At 52.0% G+C, this 16,775-nt stretch overlaps 3 protein-coding genes across 3 annotated transcripts; all 3 read right to left on the bottom strand.

Annotated features, from left to right (window-relative positions):
• Positions 1 to 11,088: 11,088 nt before the first annotated feature.
• Positions 11,089 to 12,457, bottom strand: BZA05DRAFT_395109 (uncharacterized protein). Its single transcript, XM_051483404.1, has 3 exons — positions 11,850 to 12,457; positions 11,637 to 11,790; positions 11,089 to 11,583 (listed from the first exon to the last, which is right to left on the bottom strand). The coding sequence occupies exons 1-3, from the start codon at positions 12,278 to 12,280 to the stop codon at positions 11,305 to 11,307; spliced, it is 864 nt and encodes a 287-aa protein (XP_051340471.1). The 5' UTR covers positions 12,281 to 12,457; the 3' UTR covers positions 11,089 to 11,304.
• Positions 12,458 to 12,622: 165 nt separating this feature from the next.
• BZA05DRAFT_395106 (exocyst complex subunit Sec15-like-domain-containing protein) lies at positions 12,623 to 15,612 on the bottom strand. Its single transcript, XM_051483403.1, has 5 exons — positions 15,502 to 15,612; positions 14,326 to 15,450; positions 14,065 to 14,270; positions 13,431 to 14,013; positions 12,623 to 13,373 (listed from the first exon to the last, which is right to left on the bottom strand). The coding sequence occupies exons 1-5, from the start codon at positions 15,532 to 15,534 to the stop codon at positions 13,044 to 13,046; spliced, it is 2,277 nt and encodes a 758-aa protein (XP_051340470.1). The 5' UTR covers positions 15,535 to 15,612; the 3' UTR covers positions 12,623 to 13,043.
• A 217-nt stretch (positions 15,613 to 15,829) lies between these two features.
• Positions 15,830 to 16,736, bottom strand: BZA05DRAFT_473272 (uncharacterized protein). Its single transcript, XM_051488060.1, has 2 exons — positions 16,048 to 16,736; positions 15,830 to 15,941 (listed from the first exon to the last, which is right to left on the bottom strand). Exon 1 carries the CDS (start codon positions 16,340 to 16,342, stop codon positions 16,088 to 16,090), a length of 255 nt encoding a protein of 84 aa, XP_051340469.1. The 5' UTR covers positions 16,343 to 16,736; the 3' UTR covers positions 15,830 to 15,941; positions 16,048 to 16,087.
• Positions 16,737 to 16,775: the final 39 nt, after the last annotated feature.

The raw sequence follows: 16,775 nt of genomic DNA, 5'->3' as shown, positions 1-16,775 counted from the left end.
CCACGGCCTTGACCTCGCCGATTCCCTTGATCGCTTCCCTCTTCAGAGTTCCACCTCGGTCCTCGGGCCAGAACACAACGCTGACGAGAAGACTGACGCACGCACCGAAGAACATGACGAAGAAGAACACATGGAACTGGGTGCCGAAGTGGTTGATCCCTCGGATCAAGGCGAACATGTTCACGAGCATGAAGAAGTTGATTGCCAGGTAGCTCCTGCTGATCTTGGAACGGATGTATCCACATCCAAAGGCTCCGACAGTCAATGCACACCACAGGAAGGCTCGTCGCGGAGCATGGATGTGAAAGTCATCTTCGTTCTGGATGAAGCTGGCGAGAAATAGGCAAAGATTGGCGTATGCGAGTCCGAGCATGATACCGGACAAACCAATGAAAGTCCCAAAGAGTTGACCGCCGACTGTCTTTACGGGAAAGAGGTAAATGGCCTAAGGAGAGAGTAAGCTCACGGGGACGCACTACAGGGGCCATCAGGCCGTAGGCAAATTTCATATTTCCATCTTTACCAAAAAAGAAAAAAGAGTCGGAAATGGTGCTGGGAAGAGGGGCTACGTACGATTGTGCCTAGTAAGAATGGGTTCTGCCCGTGAAAGTCGGACAGTACTGGGGGAAGGGTGAGGGCAATGGCCGAAGTCAATGCGATGGCTGTCTTCAGGGTCCTCTTTGTCTTCTGTACATCTGCGCAGGCCGCATTGTAGACTTTGCGGGGAGCTGTGACCACCGCCAAAGTGGCGTTCACGAGTGTTTGGGTGAAACTTCGCTTCATGCTGGACAGACGCATCGACAATCAGCAACTGCGCGGAAACTATCGAAGCCAACGGGAAAGGCTTCAGGTAAGGTACTCTTTAATCTCGCAGACGATGGAACCCGTGAAGATCCAGAATGCATGTATGTACCTGACACGAAATAGGGAGCGGTGGCGGTTTGTTTATAGGATTGAACCGAGAGCGAGTTGGAGATGTTTGCTGGACCAAATAGCTGGCCTGGATGTATGATAGATGGGACACACTGACGACACCACTAATGCTATTGGTGCGGGTGTTTTCGAGCTGAATCCAAAGCCAAGAAGCTCGGAACGATCCGAGGGAAACGGGTATGTACTAGGTAATGGAGGGGGGGAGGTACGACGATGATGTCGACGTGCGTGTCGTCGATGTGGGTGTGCAACAATGCAGTTCGGGAACAAGGCCGGGCAGGCAGCCGAAAGACCGTGGTGATGATGATGATCGTCTCCAAAAGAGCTGCGCAGCTCTAGAGGGCGGCCTCCCCGTTATATGTACCACCTGCACCACCGTAGGTGCCTATCTGCTCGAGCTGGCTCGCTCGTCTTCCTCCCACCAGCTTGCCCGCATAATTGCTTTCTCACAGGAACTTTTTTCCCTCTCGGTAAGATCCATGGCCAACGTCTGTGCGTACCCTCTCAAAGGGGCGCATCGTGGCCAATAGCTAACAGCTATGTAGCTGGGGGGGGGGGAGGAGACAGAAAGGCAGGGGAGGAGACAAGTTTGTTCCTTTTTTCTTCCTTCCTTTCTTTCCTTTTTTCTTTTGCTTCTTCGAAATACGGCATTCTCTGCTTATGATGAGTATGGGCAGGATATATCTCGCGGGCCGCATCGTGCAAGGTTTATTGGAAGGAAGGGAAAAGCAAAGAAAAAGAACATTTGCATCTACCGCGGCCTGTAGGCGGCTATCTTGATTCTTGACTGCACACGGTGAGATTTGAGCTTCAGAGAGGTGTTTTCGGTTTGTGTGACGAATACCCAATGAGATCCAGGGTTCTTGCAAGGGCTTACCATGGACCCGGGCGAAATTGCATCTTATGCTATGTTTCATTGCCGACTCACTCTTCCTCCTCCTCCTGCAACGAAAAAGTTTTCTCGCTGAGAAATCATCTCGGTTCGCCCACCGGACGACAGACTCCTGGGAATCTGGGATCAGTTGGAAATTGCACCTTCCTGGCCGTCCGGACAAGCAATCACAAATACCTACTCATCACAGTCACGAAGGGCCACGCGGAAGGGCAGAGAGAGAGACATCGGCAGCGGCGCAGCACTGGATCAACTACCATACCTGGCAGCGCATCCCTTGCCTGCCTATGGCAACCAACTGCCTGCGAGTTCCAGCGAGCGAACTCCAAGATCCACGACCTTTGCCTTCAGCGGTCAGCCGCTACTGTTTCATGGTGACCCCCCACCCCCTACGCCCTCCTTTTCCCCCAACCGGGAGGCCAATCATTGCTTTTCGTTGAGATCTGTGTATACCCAGTGGACGAAAGTTTGGCTTGTGCATAGGTATTGTACCGTCCATAACCAAGGTCGCACGTTGCGGCCGCCACGGAAGGGAAGCTGATTCACTGGTTCCATCCGTGCATAGACCCGTCGGTTGTGATTCGTGAAGCGAGGACGGGAAAACTCCCTACCGGGAACTACCGGTACGGTATCATTCTCTGACTCCTAACGAACATGTGCGGGTCTCCATCGTTGACTGGGCCACCGCAGCCGACCGCCCCCTTTCATGGTCAGTCGAGAACTTATTCGAGCAAAGGGTACAGAATGTCCGCCATCTACCGGTGGAGGACTCTACTGAGTTTACTCACCATCACGCTGCACTCCCTCACTCACTCACTCCGCACGGTCGCCCGCCCCTCCTCCAAGCTCCACAGCTTCCAGGGCTTATGTGCGTGCTTGCTTCCGTTAGAGCTTCCAGTACTAGTCGCGGTATCTATGCAGCGACCTGCATCGCTTCGCCGGACTTCGCCGGAAAGGGTTGTCTGTTCTGTCGCTAGCTCGGCCGTTCCCGTGAAACTCAACGCGGTCAACGCATCCTGTGACGACGAGTGCTTTGCCGCCAAGCCGATGTGCTCAACGTTAAACCAACCTCCTTCGATCCTCCACGATCCTCCGTTCCGACTCTACATTATCGCCAGCACGGCTGGATGCTCGAATAAACGCAACGATCGATGGATGGATGCAGAGCAGTGCAATGGATGCTCGGTCGAACGGAGCGGTGGATTGATGCGTCGCGATGAATGCTCCTGCCCTCGAGTACAACCTCGTGCCTACAAGACATACCTACCGTACCTACCGTATCTTACCTCGTTCTCGTTCTTCGCCACCTCTGTCACCCCCGGCGCCCGCCAAGGACACGGTCCGATGCATACATAGCTTCGGAGCGAGACCGCGATCACCGCTGCCGGTACTACTGGTATCTACTCTGCTGTGGAGCGTCGAGCGCCGAGCCTCGAGTGGGTCAGGACTCTACATGCACAATCCACCCGCCTGCCGGGAAACCCTGGAGACCGATTGCGTTCACCAGCGGCAATACATATTTCTCCACTGGGAGCTTAGGCGGACGCCGAGAGAAACGACGCGTGAACACAATGCCTCAATCGTCCTGAAACGCTCAAGCCAGAACTAAAGAAGCTATGAGGCCCCACAACAGCCGACTGCCGTTCTGCGTGCACAAGTATCGGTAACTATGTTAGTTTCCATTTATGGTATGAATGTTTCCCCCCTGTGGCTGGCGGTTAACTGTGGCCACTGGCCAGCCAGCATTCGCCATGCACATCGATTATCGGAGGGATCTCCCCGCTAAAAAAAGACAAGCGATATATAGCGACAATGCACTTACGCACTCGTCGCTTGCTGCTTGCGCGGAAACGGCGAAAAGCATGCCTTCGTTTATCTAGATATTGCTCTGGCAGCAACCCTCCAGGACCAGGATAGTTACAACTCTGCTGGACAAGCCGGAGCCGTAGCCGGCGGACGAGCCAGCCCCCACCACCGTCATCGTCGTCGTCGTCGTCACTCGCAACAAAACAATCGCCCGCGTATCTATGTACAAGTACCGTCCAAGCCAGCTCCTCGCACAAAACACCGCTCCAACCCGGGAAAACCCCGCTGAATATCTCTGGGCACGGCTGGGCATCTGCAGCCTATATAACCGACCAGACCCGATCTCCGCGCTAGGTTGGAAGTCGGTGCAGTCGATAAGGCAGAGCAATGAATGGCAATGCCAATGGCAATGCCAATCCACTCCCCCAGCGGCCCAGCCTCACGGAAGGGAAGCTGCAGGACTTACGCGTACCTACTAGGTTTCTATATACCACATGATAAGGGCCTATCCTAAGTATGTGCGTGTGTGGAGCGCGCGGGGGAGGGGGGGGCTTTCTTTCCTTCCTTGTCTTGTCTAGACTCTGGAATCTGGAGTCTAGAGTCTGGAGTCTAGACGACCCTCCACTGCTCCGCATGTACATGCCTCACTCGTGACTCCACTGCTCGCCCTGGCTATGTACAATACTACAATACTCTACATACGAATAAGTTTCAATCGATCGACCGGAAGGATGTTTTGCTGATGTTATGCTGTAGGCGGTCAGCGACTCGGCGACTCAGCGGGGGAGTACCCGTGCCGCGCCGCTGATCCTGGGCTTATGATCTAACTATCCACTGCATGTAGCCGTATATATAGGGCGGGCGAGGATTTTCAGCTCCCACTTGATCAGTTGCATGTATTGTATTGTATTGTACATATGATATCTTCTATGTTTGTATATACATCACGGTGCATTTGCTTGGCCCAGCAAGGGGCCCGATCATTTCATACCCGTATGTAGTGTAAGGACATACCGAGGCATAACTACCCGCTGTATGTACATACCCACCTCGAGACGATCACGTGAACTTTGAAGTGCAGTACCTACGGTATCCAAAGACTCCTCAGAGTCCAGTTACATAGTTACGTCAGGGATCGGGAAGGCAACTGCCCCAGTGCCCCTCGTGCTTGGCTTGGTAAGGATAAAGGCCCGCGGCTGACCTTTCATCCTTATGTAAGTACAAAGTAAGCAAGCTCCCGAGATTTGCAAAGCCTTACCCGTACATAACCCGCCCTACATAAGTACATAGGTACATGTATGATATTATATCCTGTTCTTTTTGGTATGTAGGTAGGAAGTATGTACCCCGTGCTACGGGGTGATGAGAATACATTGGGTAGGTAGTCACGAGCTATCACAAACAGCCATATGGTTCCTGCATCCGCACTGAGCCTTGAGAGAACACGAATGCGATCTGATGAACCAAAGAAATCTACTGGTGGCCAGGGATGTAGGTATCGTCTTGTCGTACATATCGATCGCCGACAACTATTAATGCGATACCTATAGATCTAGTGTAAGTAGATACATATATCGATCCAGCCGAAGAAGATCTAGATATGTACATACATTATGTACATGATACAACGGCGTCGGTAAGTAGGAAGGTTGTTGTCCGGGGGCCTGGGGGGCCTGGGGGGGCTGTTTTGTCTTACAACGTGTTCGTGAGGTAACCCGGTACTTACTCTACCTAGTCTAGTCTACTATGTGGAGTACTGTGCAGTACTGTGGAGTATGTAACTACTGTGGAGTCTGTGGAGTCGCGTCTGTGGAGTACATACAGATGATTTACTCGAGAGTCGAGCTAGAGTAAGAACCCGCAGGATAAGGAAGCCAGCCAATATAGTAAACCGCCCTCGGTCGCATACCTAATCGATTGCTATATACTTCACGTCTTCACTTCACTACCACCACAACAGTAGTTAGTTACAGCGCATTTACGAGCCCTCAGTAGTCAGTTCTGCATTATCGGCATCTACCCATCTGAGCTACCACCCTCCGGTGCTCCGCTGCTCCGCTGCACACTCGGTCAAAGGTGACCGTCCCCGGGCTCCGAATCTCGATGAGGTTATCGTGGTCCGTCTCCTTTGGACAATCGATAGTAGGCTCGGCCCGTAAATGTCGTCTCCAGCACATATCAGTCTATCAGAGTCTGTGCGCCGAAAACATTGCTTATCTACCACTAGGTAATAGGTATTGGGAGGTGGCTTTATACATTAGGTAGGTACGTCTGCTGCTGCTAGTTACATAGCTGGGCGAAATCAAAGTTCAACCCCGTTCGAGGTCTCCCTCACCTATGTATGCCTCACTGGCAGCACGGTCAATCTTCAAGCAGACCCTCAGTGCATATCTTCCCTATTCACCCCGTCTAGACAGTACCTAGGTCTTACACTGGGATCCGCAGCCCACAGCCCGCTCTCAGCCCAGTCGATAACTATTTACATCAATTTACATACCTCTCGGACAAGCCAGTTCTCAGGGCCCAGACTTTCTCATGATTTATCACCGTCCTGGTATAATTATTCTGGAGGCAATATGTATTATCTACGCGGATTGCACTGCGCGTGCGGCTTGTATAGAGTACCGACCCGCTGCCCGGCCGCTATCTTGAATTATTGAAGCCAGACTTCCGTTCGGGCTTCCGTTCACGGGTAATTGTTTGGAGTTTTGCCAAACCGGATTTGAAATCGTCTAAAGCTCTCTCGACTTCGTTATGTATTACTCGCATGCTGCTTCTCGGCATTAGGAGTTGGCGGTTCGTCTTTCGTCCTTTGGTTCTTTACCGGTTTCTAACTTCCGAGCACGCATGAGTCCCTCGAGCGATGGGGAAGAGGGAGAGGGAGGAGAATTGTACCACCTAGTTTCCGATGAGATGGACTAATCCATGAGGGAGTAGGTAGTATTGCTGTGTATGAGGGTTTCCAACTTCCGGAGGAGAATCATGAGATGGACGAATCATTATCCATGAGTGCTCACTCGCATTTTGCAATTCCTACAGCTTTCCAACTTCTAAGTGCTACACAACTAAGGGTATAATTAGTACCGGTATTGTGGGTCGACTACCTACCTACTGTATAGTGAAAGGGGGATAAAAATACGCTTTTCTACCCCCCCTTCACTATACAGTACCTCTGCATCTTTAAAACCATGGCTCAGCCACGTCAGGTATATAATAGGTAGGTAGTATCTCGCAGAGCCAGAGCCATATATAGGGCGTGAAGGGAAAGGAGTCCTCCATGGACCATGGCGAAAGAGGCTGCCTACACATCAGAAGTTGAGAACACCCCAAAAGACAAAAACAAAAAGTAGGAAAAGGAAAAGGACTCGGAAAGGACTCGGAAACAATGGACATCACTTTCCGAGTGAGTGTACATGCGTTTAAACCTACTCCCGCCCATACAGGAATGTACGAGTGACTAACGTCGGGGCCGCTTGCCTAACCAATAGGTATCCTAGGGTGTCTGCGGCCAATTCGCACGCTACTCTCGCTGCGCGCGCCAGGCTCGTCTCACGGTGATCGAGGGTTGATGAACTAGTGCGCCGTCGGCCGTGGCTGCCTTGTCGAGTTCTCGGGTGGAATTTGACCATCCTTTCTTTCTTCTGTATGTACCGGATTCTGATGCGAGCAAGAGTCAAACCCTACCTACATATCTACCGTTGAGCTCTGAAGTCTGCATCAGCGTCCCATGGATTCGGACGACGAAGGTTGTCGGCAGACGAGCAGTAGGTTCGGACACGGACGACGTCGCAACGATTCACTTTGAGTTCGGACTTTTCGAGTTGAACTCGATGTGAGTGGAGCGGATTAACGCCCACTCCATTTGCATTCCATGCGCTCGAACACAATCTCCAGTCGATTCCCATACACAATCCACAATTTGGTTTCATTACAAACTTTTACGCCAACACCGGAACACATATCCAAGACCGGAGCCACGAACACATTCCACACCCCCCCTTCCTCTGTTCTCTTCTCTCCTGCCGGCTGATACCTGGCCTATAATTAGACCAGCATGAAAAATAAGACCTTTTGAACCACAAGCACCATATGTGAAGGCCGTTCGGGGGGTAGCACTTACGTGCAATCAATTCCAGCCCTAGGTACTTGCTTAGTCGCCACCACTCGAGGCGGCTCGTTCCATGTCGTCTGGAGCCAGGCTAATGTCACTTAGTCGGCATAGCTAGCATCATCATCACCTTCTCCGGATAGGAAAGACTTACCATCTAACGAATCACGCCAGGCAGGCATCAGCCACCATCACCATCACCATGTCCGGGTAAGAAAGACTTACCGTCTAACGAATCACGCCAGGCAGGCATCAGCCACCATCACCATCACCTTCTCCGGGTAAGAAAGACTTACCGTCTAACGAATCACGCCAGGCAGGCATCAGCCACCATCATCATCACCATCTCCGGATAGGAAGGACTCACTGCCTATCGAATTACGCCAGGCAGGCATCAGCCACCATCACCATCACCATGTCCGGGTAAGAAAGACTTACCGTCTAACGAATCACGCCAGGCAGGCATCAGCCACCATCACCATCACCTTCTCCGGGTAAGAAAGACTTACCGTCTAACGAATCACGCCAGGCAGGCATCAGCCACCATCATCATCACCATCTCCGGATAGGAAGGACTTACCGTCTAACGAATCACGCCAGGCAGGCATCAGCCACCATCATCATCACCATCTCCGGATAGGAAGGACTCACTCCCTATCGAATTACGCCAGGCAGGCATCAGCCACCATCATCATCACCATCTCCGGATAGGAAGGACTCACTGCCTATCGAATTACGCCAGGCAGGCATCAGCCACCATCATCATCACCATCTCCGGATAGGAAGGACTCACTGCCTATCGAATTACGCCAGGCAGGCATCAGCCACCATCATCATCACCATCTCCGGGTAAGAAAGACTTACCATCTAACGAATCACGCCAGGCAGTCATCAGCCACCATCATCATCACCATCTCCGGGTAAGAAAGACTTACCGTCTAACGAATCACGCCAGGCAGGCATCAGCCACCATCATCATCACCATCTCCGGATAGGAAGGACTCACTGCCTATCGAATTACGCCAGGCAGGCATCAGCCACCATCATCATCACCATCTCCGGATAGGAAGGACTCACTCCCTATCGAATTACGCCAGGCAGGCATCAGCCACCATCACCATCACCTTCTCCGGGTAAGAAAGACTTACCGTCTAACGAATCACGCCAGGCAGGCATCAGCCACCATCATCATCACCATCTCCGGATAGGAAGGACTCACTGCCTATCGAATTACGCCAGGCAGGCATCAGCCACCATCATCATCACCATCTCCGGATAGGAAGGACTCACTCCCTATCGAATTACGCCAGGCAGGCATCAGCCACCATCATCATCACCTTCTCCGGATAGGAAGGACTCACAGCCTATCGAATTACGCCAGGCAGGCATCAGCCACCATCATCATCACCATCTCCGGATAGGAAGGACTCACTCCCTATCGAATTACGCCAGGCAGGCATCAGCCACCATCATCATCACCATCTCCGGATAGGAAGGACTCACTGCCTATCGAATTACGCCAGGCAGGCATCAGCCACCATCATCATCACCTTCTCCGGATAGGAAGGACTCACTCCCTATCGAATTACGCCAGGCAGGCATCAGCCACCATCATCATCACCTTCTCCGGATAGGAAGGACTCACAGCCTATCGAATTACGCCAGGCAGGCATCAGCCACCATCATCATCACCATCTCCGGATAGGAAGGACTCACTCCCTATCGAATTACGCCAGGCAGGCATCAGCCACCATCATCATCACCTTCTCCGGATAGGAAGGACTCACTTCCTATCGAATTACGCCAGGCAGGCATCAGCCACCATCATCATCACCATCTCCGGATAGGAAGGACTCACAGCCTATCGAATTACGCCAGGCAGGCATCAGCCACCATCATCATCACCATCTCCGGATAGGAAGGACTCACTCCCTATCGAATTACGCCAGGCAGGCATCAGCCACCATCATCATCACCTTCTCCGGATAGGAAGGACTCACAGGCTATCGAATTACGCCAGGCAGGCATCAGCCACCATCATCATCACCTTCTCCGGATAGGAAGGACTCACTCCCTATCGAATTACGCCAGGCAGGCATCAGCCACCATCATCATCACCTTCTCCGGATAGGAAGGACTCACTCCCTATCGAATTACGCCAGGCAGGCATCAGCCACCATCATCATCACCATCTCCGGGTAAGAAAGACTTACCATCTAACGAATCACGCCAGGCAGTCATCAGCCACCATCATCATCACCATCTCCGGGTAAGAAAGACTTACCGTCTAACGAATCACGCCAGGCAGGCATCAGCCACCATCATCATCACCATCTCCGGATAGGAAGGACTCACAGCCTATCGAATTACGCCAGGCAGGCATCAGCCACCATCATCATCACCATCTCCGGATAGGAAGGACTCACTCCCTATCGAATTACGCCAGGCAGGCATCAGCCACCATCATCATCACCTTCTCCGGATAGGAAGGACTCACAGGCTATCGAATTACGCCAGGCAGGCATCAGCCACCATCATCATCACCTTCTCCGGATAGGAAGGACTCACAGGCTACCGAATTACGCCAGGCAGGCATCAGCCACCATCATCATCACCATCTCCGGATAGGAAGGACTCACAGGCTATCGAATTACGCCAGGCAGGCATCAGCCACCATCATCATCACCTTCTCCGGATAGGAAGGACTCACTCCCTATCGAATTACGCCAGGCAGGCATCAGCCACCATCATCATCACCTTCTCCGGATAGGAAGGACTCACTTCCTATCGAATTACGCCAGGCAGGCATCAGCCACCATCATCATCACCATCTCCGGATAGGAAGGACTCACTCCCTATCGAATTACGCCAGGCAGGCATCAGCCACCATCATCATCACCATCTCCGGGTAAGAAAGACTTACCATCTAACGAATCACGCCAGGCAGTCATCAGCCACCATCATCATCACCATCTCCGGATAGGAAGGACTCACTGCCTATCGAATTACGCCAGGCAGGCATCAGCCACCATCATCATCACCTTCTCCGGATAGGAAGGACTCACAGGCTATCGAATTACGCCAGGCAGGCATCAGCCACCATCATCATCACCTTCTCCGGATAGGAAGGACTCACTCCCTATCGAATTACGCCAGGCAGGCATCAGCCACCATCATCATCACCTTCTCCGGATAGGAAGGACTCACAGGCTATCGAATTACGCCAGGCAGGCATCAGCCACCATCATCATCACCTTCTCCGGATAGGAAGGACTCACAGCCTATCGAATCAAGCCAGGCGGGCATCACTTAGCCGCCATCATCACCAACCACACTCTTAGAGAACTCACTGCTCAGTCTGCTCGACCACAATGTGCCAACGGCAGATCCGCATCGCGTTTGCCTCGTCAATAGCAGTGTCAACTAAAGCTTGAACGCTGTCATCGTCTGAAAGTTCCATGATTCGAGGTGCCGAAGACACTTGAAACCACGTCTTGCATTTGAGGCTTTCGTGATACACGCGATCGTTAAGTCTGATAGAATCTCAGGATCATTTGAGGTGAAGTTACCATCGAACCCGTTCAAGGGCCTTGCTGTTTTCATAGCCTTTGTACAGAGTTCGACAACTAGGACATTCCTGCTCTGTTCCTCGCGACGGCTCTTCCTGCCTTTTCAGTCGCATGGACATGGAAAGGGTCTTGCCTGGTGATATAACGTCTTCCCAGCTTTTTGGGGCAATCATTGCGGCTTTATTGTCTTCGTCGAAGATTTCAAATGCCATGCTTTCGACCCACTTCCTCTCTCGCCGGCCATGAAAGCTACTCTGTAGTACGTCGTGAAAGGCCTTGTGTACTGTAAGGTTCATGCCTGACTGCGTCTGCTCGAATCGGCTTGTACCTCCCATGTTTCGCACCACTCATACGGCACTGTAATCTGTCTATCGAACGCATCTATAAGCTTGATGGGTTTGTTGTCGCTCCAATCAAGGCTTCGCGGAACTTCTGCCAGTTGCTTCCTTCGCGAGATGACGTAAAGTTCCTCAATCCGGTGCCTGTAAGCGTAGAGGAAACCAATCAATTCATGCATTGTTAGTGGATAGTCATAACTCACGCATTGTTGACGGTCAACAGCATATCTATCGCCGTGATGTGCTCTTGGAGGCGGCGAAATGGCTCCCTTGTGGCGTCTTTCATACCGCCCCAACCCAGCTTTCGAATGTAGTCTTTCACCTTCTTCCCGGATCCTCCTTGTGAAAGACTAGCATCGTACTTTTTGGTTATTTCGTCAAAATTCCGTAGAAGTTGAGAGCACTCGCTGAGATGTTTCCTGGCTGCATTGACGAGCGGTTTCGGTAGGGAGCAGGAGTTCGTGCTCTGCAAATCGGTTTCCACGCTGACAAGGGTCTCCCCGAAGGACCGCCGCATGAGCTTCAGGCTCTGGTAATCGGCCGCAGACCCTCCGGTCTCCTGGAGGCGAGCATATGCCCCCATCGCAAGATTGCCGAAAGCAATGAAGTCGCCGATGCTGATGCCGAAAGACATTGGTGGTGGCAAGGTTCACCGACGGCGTGATCGACCGAAAGGCGGGGGAGATGGTGGCGGTGGACCGTAGGATGATGATGAGCTATAGGAAGGTGATTGACTGTAGGATAGTGCGTATCTGTGTTGCTGTTGTGAGGGCGCGGGAGCGAAAATCACAGGCGACAGTTCCGTACATACACTTGTTTTCGCTGCCGTGAGGGGTATGAGGTTTCACCAGATGTTGCATGCGTACTACCACCTGCCACGGGTCGGACGATGATTGGCACATTCGTGGTGCGTTGTTTTCCGTCGAAATACATAAGATTGAGGCGAACACTGGGTGACCTGTATACACACGTTCGGTCTCAATACCCCCCGTCCGCTCCACACTGGTCATGATATCAAGCCTTCCGGATATTGTCGATCATAGTATTCATACATATAGTCTCACTCGAGTAACTTTCACATGTGTAGCCAAACCAAGTCGTCACATAAGTTTCCAGCTCCCGCACCCCTAGGTATACTCATCCCAGGTCCCGTTGGGTTGTGCAGTACATACGAACGGGCTTCCGACAATCCCGCAGCTAGACGGACCATCTCAATACCCCAAATAATCGGGGGGCGACCAACCGAGCCATAGTATTTATACTGCATTACACCACCCATATATCGAGCTCACTCGCCAAACGACGAGACACAAGTATGTATAATAGTAGGTAAAGGTAAGCAAGTGCCCCAAACAGACTCCAGAACTCCCCACGTCTCACATTATTTCCCCATGCCATTACCGAAACCTCGCCGCCAACCCAGTCCTCACCGGTGTAGCAGCAGCCCTCTCCCTCTCAGCCTCGCCAGCCATCAATTTCTCCAGTAACACCGGCCCAGTGAGTGGATCGACATTGGCGTAACGCCGCATGCGCATGCCGATGTCGTAGAACTCGTCCGGGTTGTCGTTTTGTAGGAGGTCAACTGTTTGTCCGAGCTCCTCGAAGATTTGGGGAAGCGTGGGGTCCCCAAGGCCTTCGACGAACCTTTGCAGGAAGGTTACGTCCGTGTCGAGATCTTGTACGGCGACTTTGTTGATTGTTTTGACGGATTCCGACATAGGGAGAGCCTGTGTACGTAGGTTAGGAGGGTTTCCGAGAAGAGCGGATGGAAGGGAGGAACGGACGAGGATAGAAGTCGCGATGTGACTTAAAGCATCGAAGTATATGAGACCCTTGATATCCTCCGGCAGGGCAAGGAGTGCCGAACCCATGATATTATTCAAAAACAGGGTCATCTGCTGCAGATACTCGCTGGGCCGAGTTCTCGGCTTCGCGCCCATCCAATTGTAATCTGCCGTTTCTACCAAATCGTCGATCTTGCTATTGACGAGCTCGAAAATCCGTTTCTCGGCGGTTTTCTTCTCGCTTCGAAAACGTTCTGTGGCTTTGATAGAGACTGAGCCGCCCTGGTCTGACTGTCGTACTTCGACGAGGAGCCCTTCGAGCTCCCGACTGGCGTATTCGAATTGTTCCAGGTTGATCAGGATCTGGACAAGCTGACCGAGATTGTTAGAATTCAGACGCTCCACAAGTGCTGCACAGACATGGTTGCAGAGAATGTCGTCGAGTGAGGCTTTGAGTTCCTCATCGATGGCATTCTGATGCTGGAAATACTCGTCCGAAAAGAAGTAGTACCGATTCAAGAAGTCCCGGATGTCCATGCAGCACAACGGGTACATCTGCGAGAATGGTAGAACAGTAGGATATCTAGGGTAATGGTTAGCAGAAGATGCCAATAACACCCTCAGATATACTCACTCTCGGTTCGGGATAGGGTCCTTGAACCAACTAGCTTTGAGCACGTTTTCGTACTCCTCTGGTGTTTGAATCTGCATCGGCCCGAAATCCTCATTCGCCATGATATCCTTGAAATTCTGATAGAACTCCTTCTTGAGTAGCTTGGAGTACCCGTTGAAGAGGATCAGTAGGAAGTTATCAAAATTATCAACCGCATAACCCCAGCTCTGTCGCAGTCAGTTCAGTCCACAGCAGACAGCAGATCGGAAAGAATAAACCAACATCCATAGTTTGTATGAAAAGAGCCAACACATTCTTCACCCTCAACAATGCACCCGCAGCCGTGATACCGTTCAGCGCAGGACTGATGATGCTAATTGCCTTCTTACACATACTATCCCAGAGCTCATCCACATCCTGACTCCCCCTGAAATTCGTCGTCTTCTTCATCGTCGCCTTCTCCAGAATCGCAAATCCGGCTATGCTCTCCAACAAATGATTGAGTCCCGTAATATCCGCATCCGAAAGCGTTAGGCTCACGGCCATCAATAGCTCCTTCTGTTGGCGTCTGGTATTGGTGTAGGTCAATCGGAATTCATCGCGTTCACCGAGCGCCTCATGAATATGCAAACACTCAAAGAGCGGGTCGAAATCAATCCTGACATCCTCGTTGTCCAGCACATCGAACTCTTCACGCTCATCTAGCACCAGCTCGATTGCCGAGTTGAGCTTGAACAGCCTCAGATACGGATTCTTGTTGACGCGCTCCTTCTGCCTCTGGCGCCGTAGTTCCGTCTGATCGAACGCGACCTGGCCGAGTAGCTGCGAGCTCTCACGAATACGGTAGAGCCAGCTATTGAGATCCGTCATCACGGCCTCTTTGACCATGCCCTGCATCGCCGGCACGGAATTCTGAATCATCTCCGCCACATCAAACTGCACGACCTCCTTAAGGTGCACATTCTGTAGTTCGTCGAGCGTCCTCAGCGCAGCATAATGCTTCTTGTTCTTCAGCAGTTCCTCGACGCGGTTGGCAAGACCCAGCACCTCGAGACACAATCGCAACGCCTGCGTGGCCTCGTCGATGTTCTGCCGAACGTCCCGTGAATCCACCAATGCCTTCTTGTGCTCGACAACTTTCTGCGTGCTGGTCTGGATGGACTCGTTGAGCTTGAGAATTTCGTCGGTGAGGTCGACAGTGCCCTTGCGTACGTTGAGTAGCTGGTTAACCGATGACACGAATTCTTGGTGGTTGGTATTGCAGAGGCGTTCAATATCGTGTTCGCGGCTCTCGGAGAAGTGCTGGAGCTGCTCGGCGAGCGCATGTTCCCGTCCGATGGAGCATGCTTCGTGGATGACGGTGACGAGCTGGTCGAGGTAGTCCGAGTCGGAGGGCGCGTGGAGGAACTGCGGGGGAGGGGTTTAGCTAGGAAGAAGAGGCATTCGAGGGGAACAGACCTGTTGGATGCTGTGGGAGAAGTTGTCTTTCATTGCTATGGCTTGACGCGTTATTGCTTCAGCTTGGGCATCCAACTCTCGGGCGTTGATCGTCGAGGAACGTCGAATGTGTGGAGCTCCTGAGGTCTCTTGGCGACGATGCAGCCAACAACGGAGCTTACCGCCATTCACGAGGTATCACTCAGGTATCACAATCATCTACCCAGGTCGGACTCATTGTACTCGGCTCATTCTTACAGAGCTGTTCGCCTGATTGGTATCATCATCTCGTGAAACAGTTGGGTAAAATTCTAAGTACTCCTAAACGCTTTTTACCTCGGAAATAGATTTACATCCAGTCCCTCCTCTTCACCGGGCCCTCTTCCTCGTCGCTACTTTCGATATCGCTCATGACGTCGGGCTCCTCCTTCTCCTTTCCAACCACGAGGTCCTTCGTGAGTCTGTCCAGTTTCTTCTGCTGCCCTTCAACTTATTCTCGCCCCTTCCACTTATTCTCGCCCCTTCGCCCTCGAATTCCCCATTTCCGCCTTATACTCCTTCGCATACTCTTCTACCGTCTTCAAGAAGCCATCGATACCAGCACCAGTCAGGGCACTGACACTAACAAGCTCAAGGCAACCGTAGTAAAACTCATCGAGCATGACCGGCATAGAGTTGAGCAATGATCGCATATATCCACCGCCCGCTCCTCACCAGCCATCAGCACCGCATTCAACGCCCCGAAATCCAGCATCCACTCCTTCGCGCCCACAGAATCGTGCGTATCCGTCCTATTAAAGACCGATACCATTGAAAGCTTCATTGTATACAGGACTGAGCGGGCGCAGGGCATATTCGCCATAAAGTTGCTAGTTAGACTGAGCGCGGCGTATCGACGATGTATGCAATTGGCCGTGGGAAACGTCGACGCCAGCGCGTCGGTGATGATTGCCAGATGCGAGCCTCAGTCTGCCCTGGAGTGTCGACTCACACCCGTTGGAGCATCAGGGCATGCTTCTCAAGAACCCCGAGGACTTGGTCAATCTTGGTTACGAAAAGGTTGAGTGATGTCATGATACCGCTGTTGGGACAGCTCGTGTAGTACTGGATCATTACTTCACGGTAATTGACGGAATCGCGGATGTCAATGTTGCGGCCGAAGGAAATATTCTTGACTGCTGGATCGAGATTGATGATGTGGGGAGGTTTGTTTGCGGCGTGGAGGTGTTCGGTGGGTGGTGGTCGGCAGGTCAGAAGTAGAAGAAGTTTGGGATGTCGAGAGTGGGGCAATGAAA

Source organism: Tricharina praecox (genome assembly GCF_024521635.1).
Source record: "Tricharina praecox strain CBS 144465 chromosome Unknown BZA05scaffold_9, whole genome shotgun sequence".
NCBI lineage: Eukaryota > Fungi > Ascomycota > Pezizomycetes > Pezizales > Pyronemataceae > Tricharina > Tricharina praecox.
The sequence above is the reverse complement of the archived record's forward strand: the minus strand, read 5'-3'. Positions and strand labels throughout refer to the sequence as shown.

Bases quoted from the DNA above. Each gene is read 5' to 3' on its own strand.
- BZA05DRAFT_473272 (XM_051488060.1), bottom strand. From the start codon at position 16,342: ATGGCGAATATGCCCTGCGCCCGCTCAGTCCTGTATACAATGAAGCTT.
- BZA05DRAFT_395109 (XM_051483404.1), bottom strand. From the start codon at position 12,280: ATGTCTTTCGGCATCAGCATCGGCGACTTCATTGCTTTCGGCAATCTT. The intron at 11,791-11,849 runs GTGAGTTATGAC...CTACGCTTACAG, and splicing joins CTGTTGACCGTCAACAATGC to GCACCGGATTGAGGAACTTT. The intron at 11,584-11,636 runs GTACAAGCCGAT...ACAGTACACAAG, and splicing joins AGTGGTGCGAAACATGGGAG to GCCTTTCACGACGTACTACA.
- BZA05DRAFT_395106 (XM_051483403.1), bottom strand. From the start codon at position 15,534: ATGAAAGACAACTTCTCCCACAGCATCCAACAG. The intron at 15,451-15,501 runs GTCTGTTCCCCT...CCTCCCCCGCAG, and splicing joins TCTCCCACAGCATCCAACAG to TTCCTCCACGCGCCCTCCGA. The intron at 14,014-14,064 runs GTGAGTATATCT...CCATTACCCTAG, and splicing joins GACCCTATCCCGAACCGAGA to ATATCCTACTGTTCTACCAT.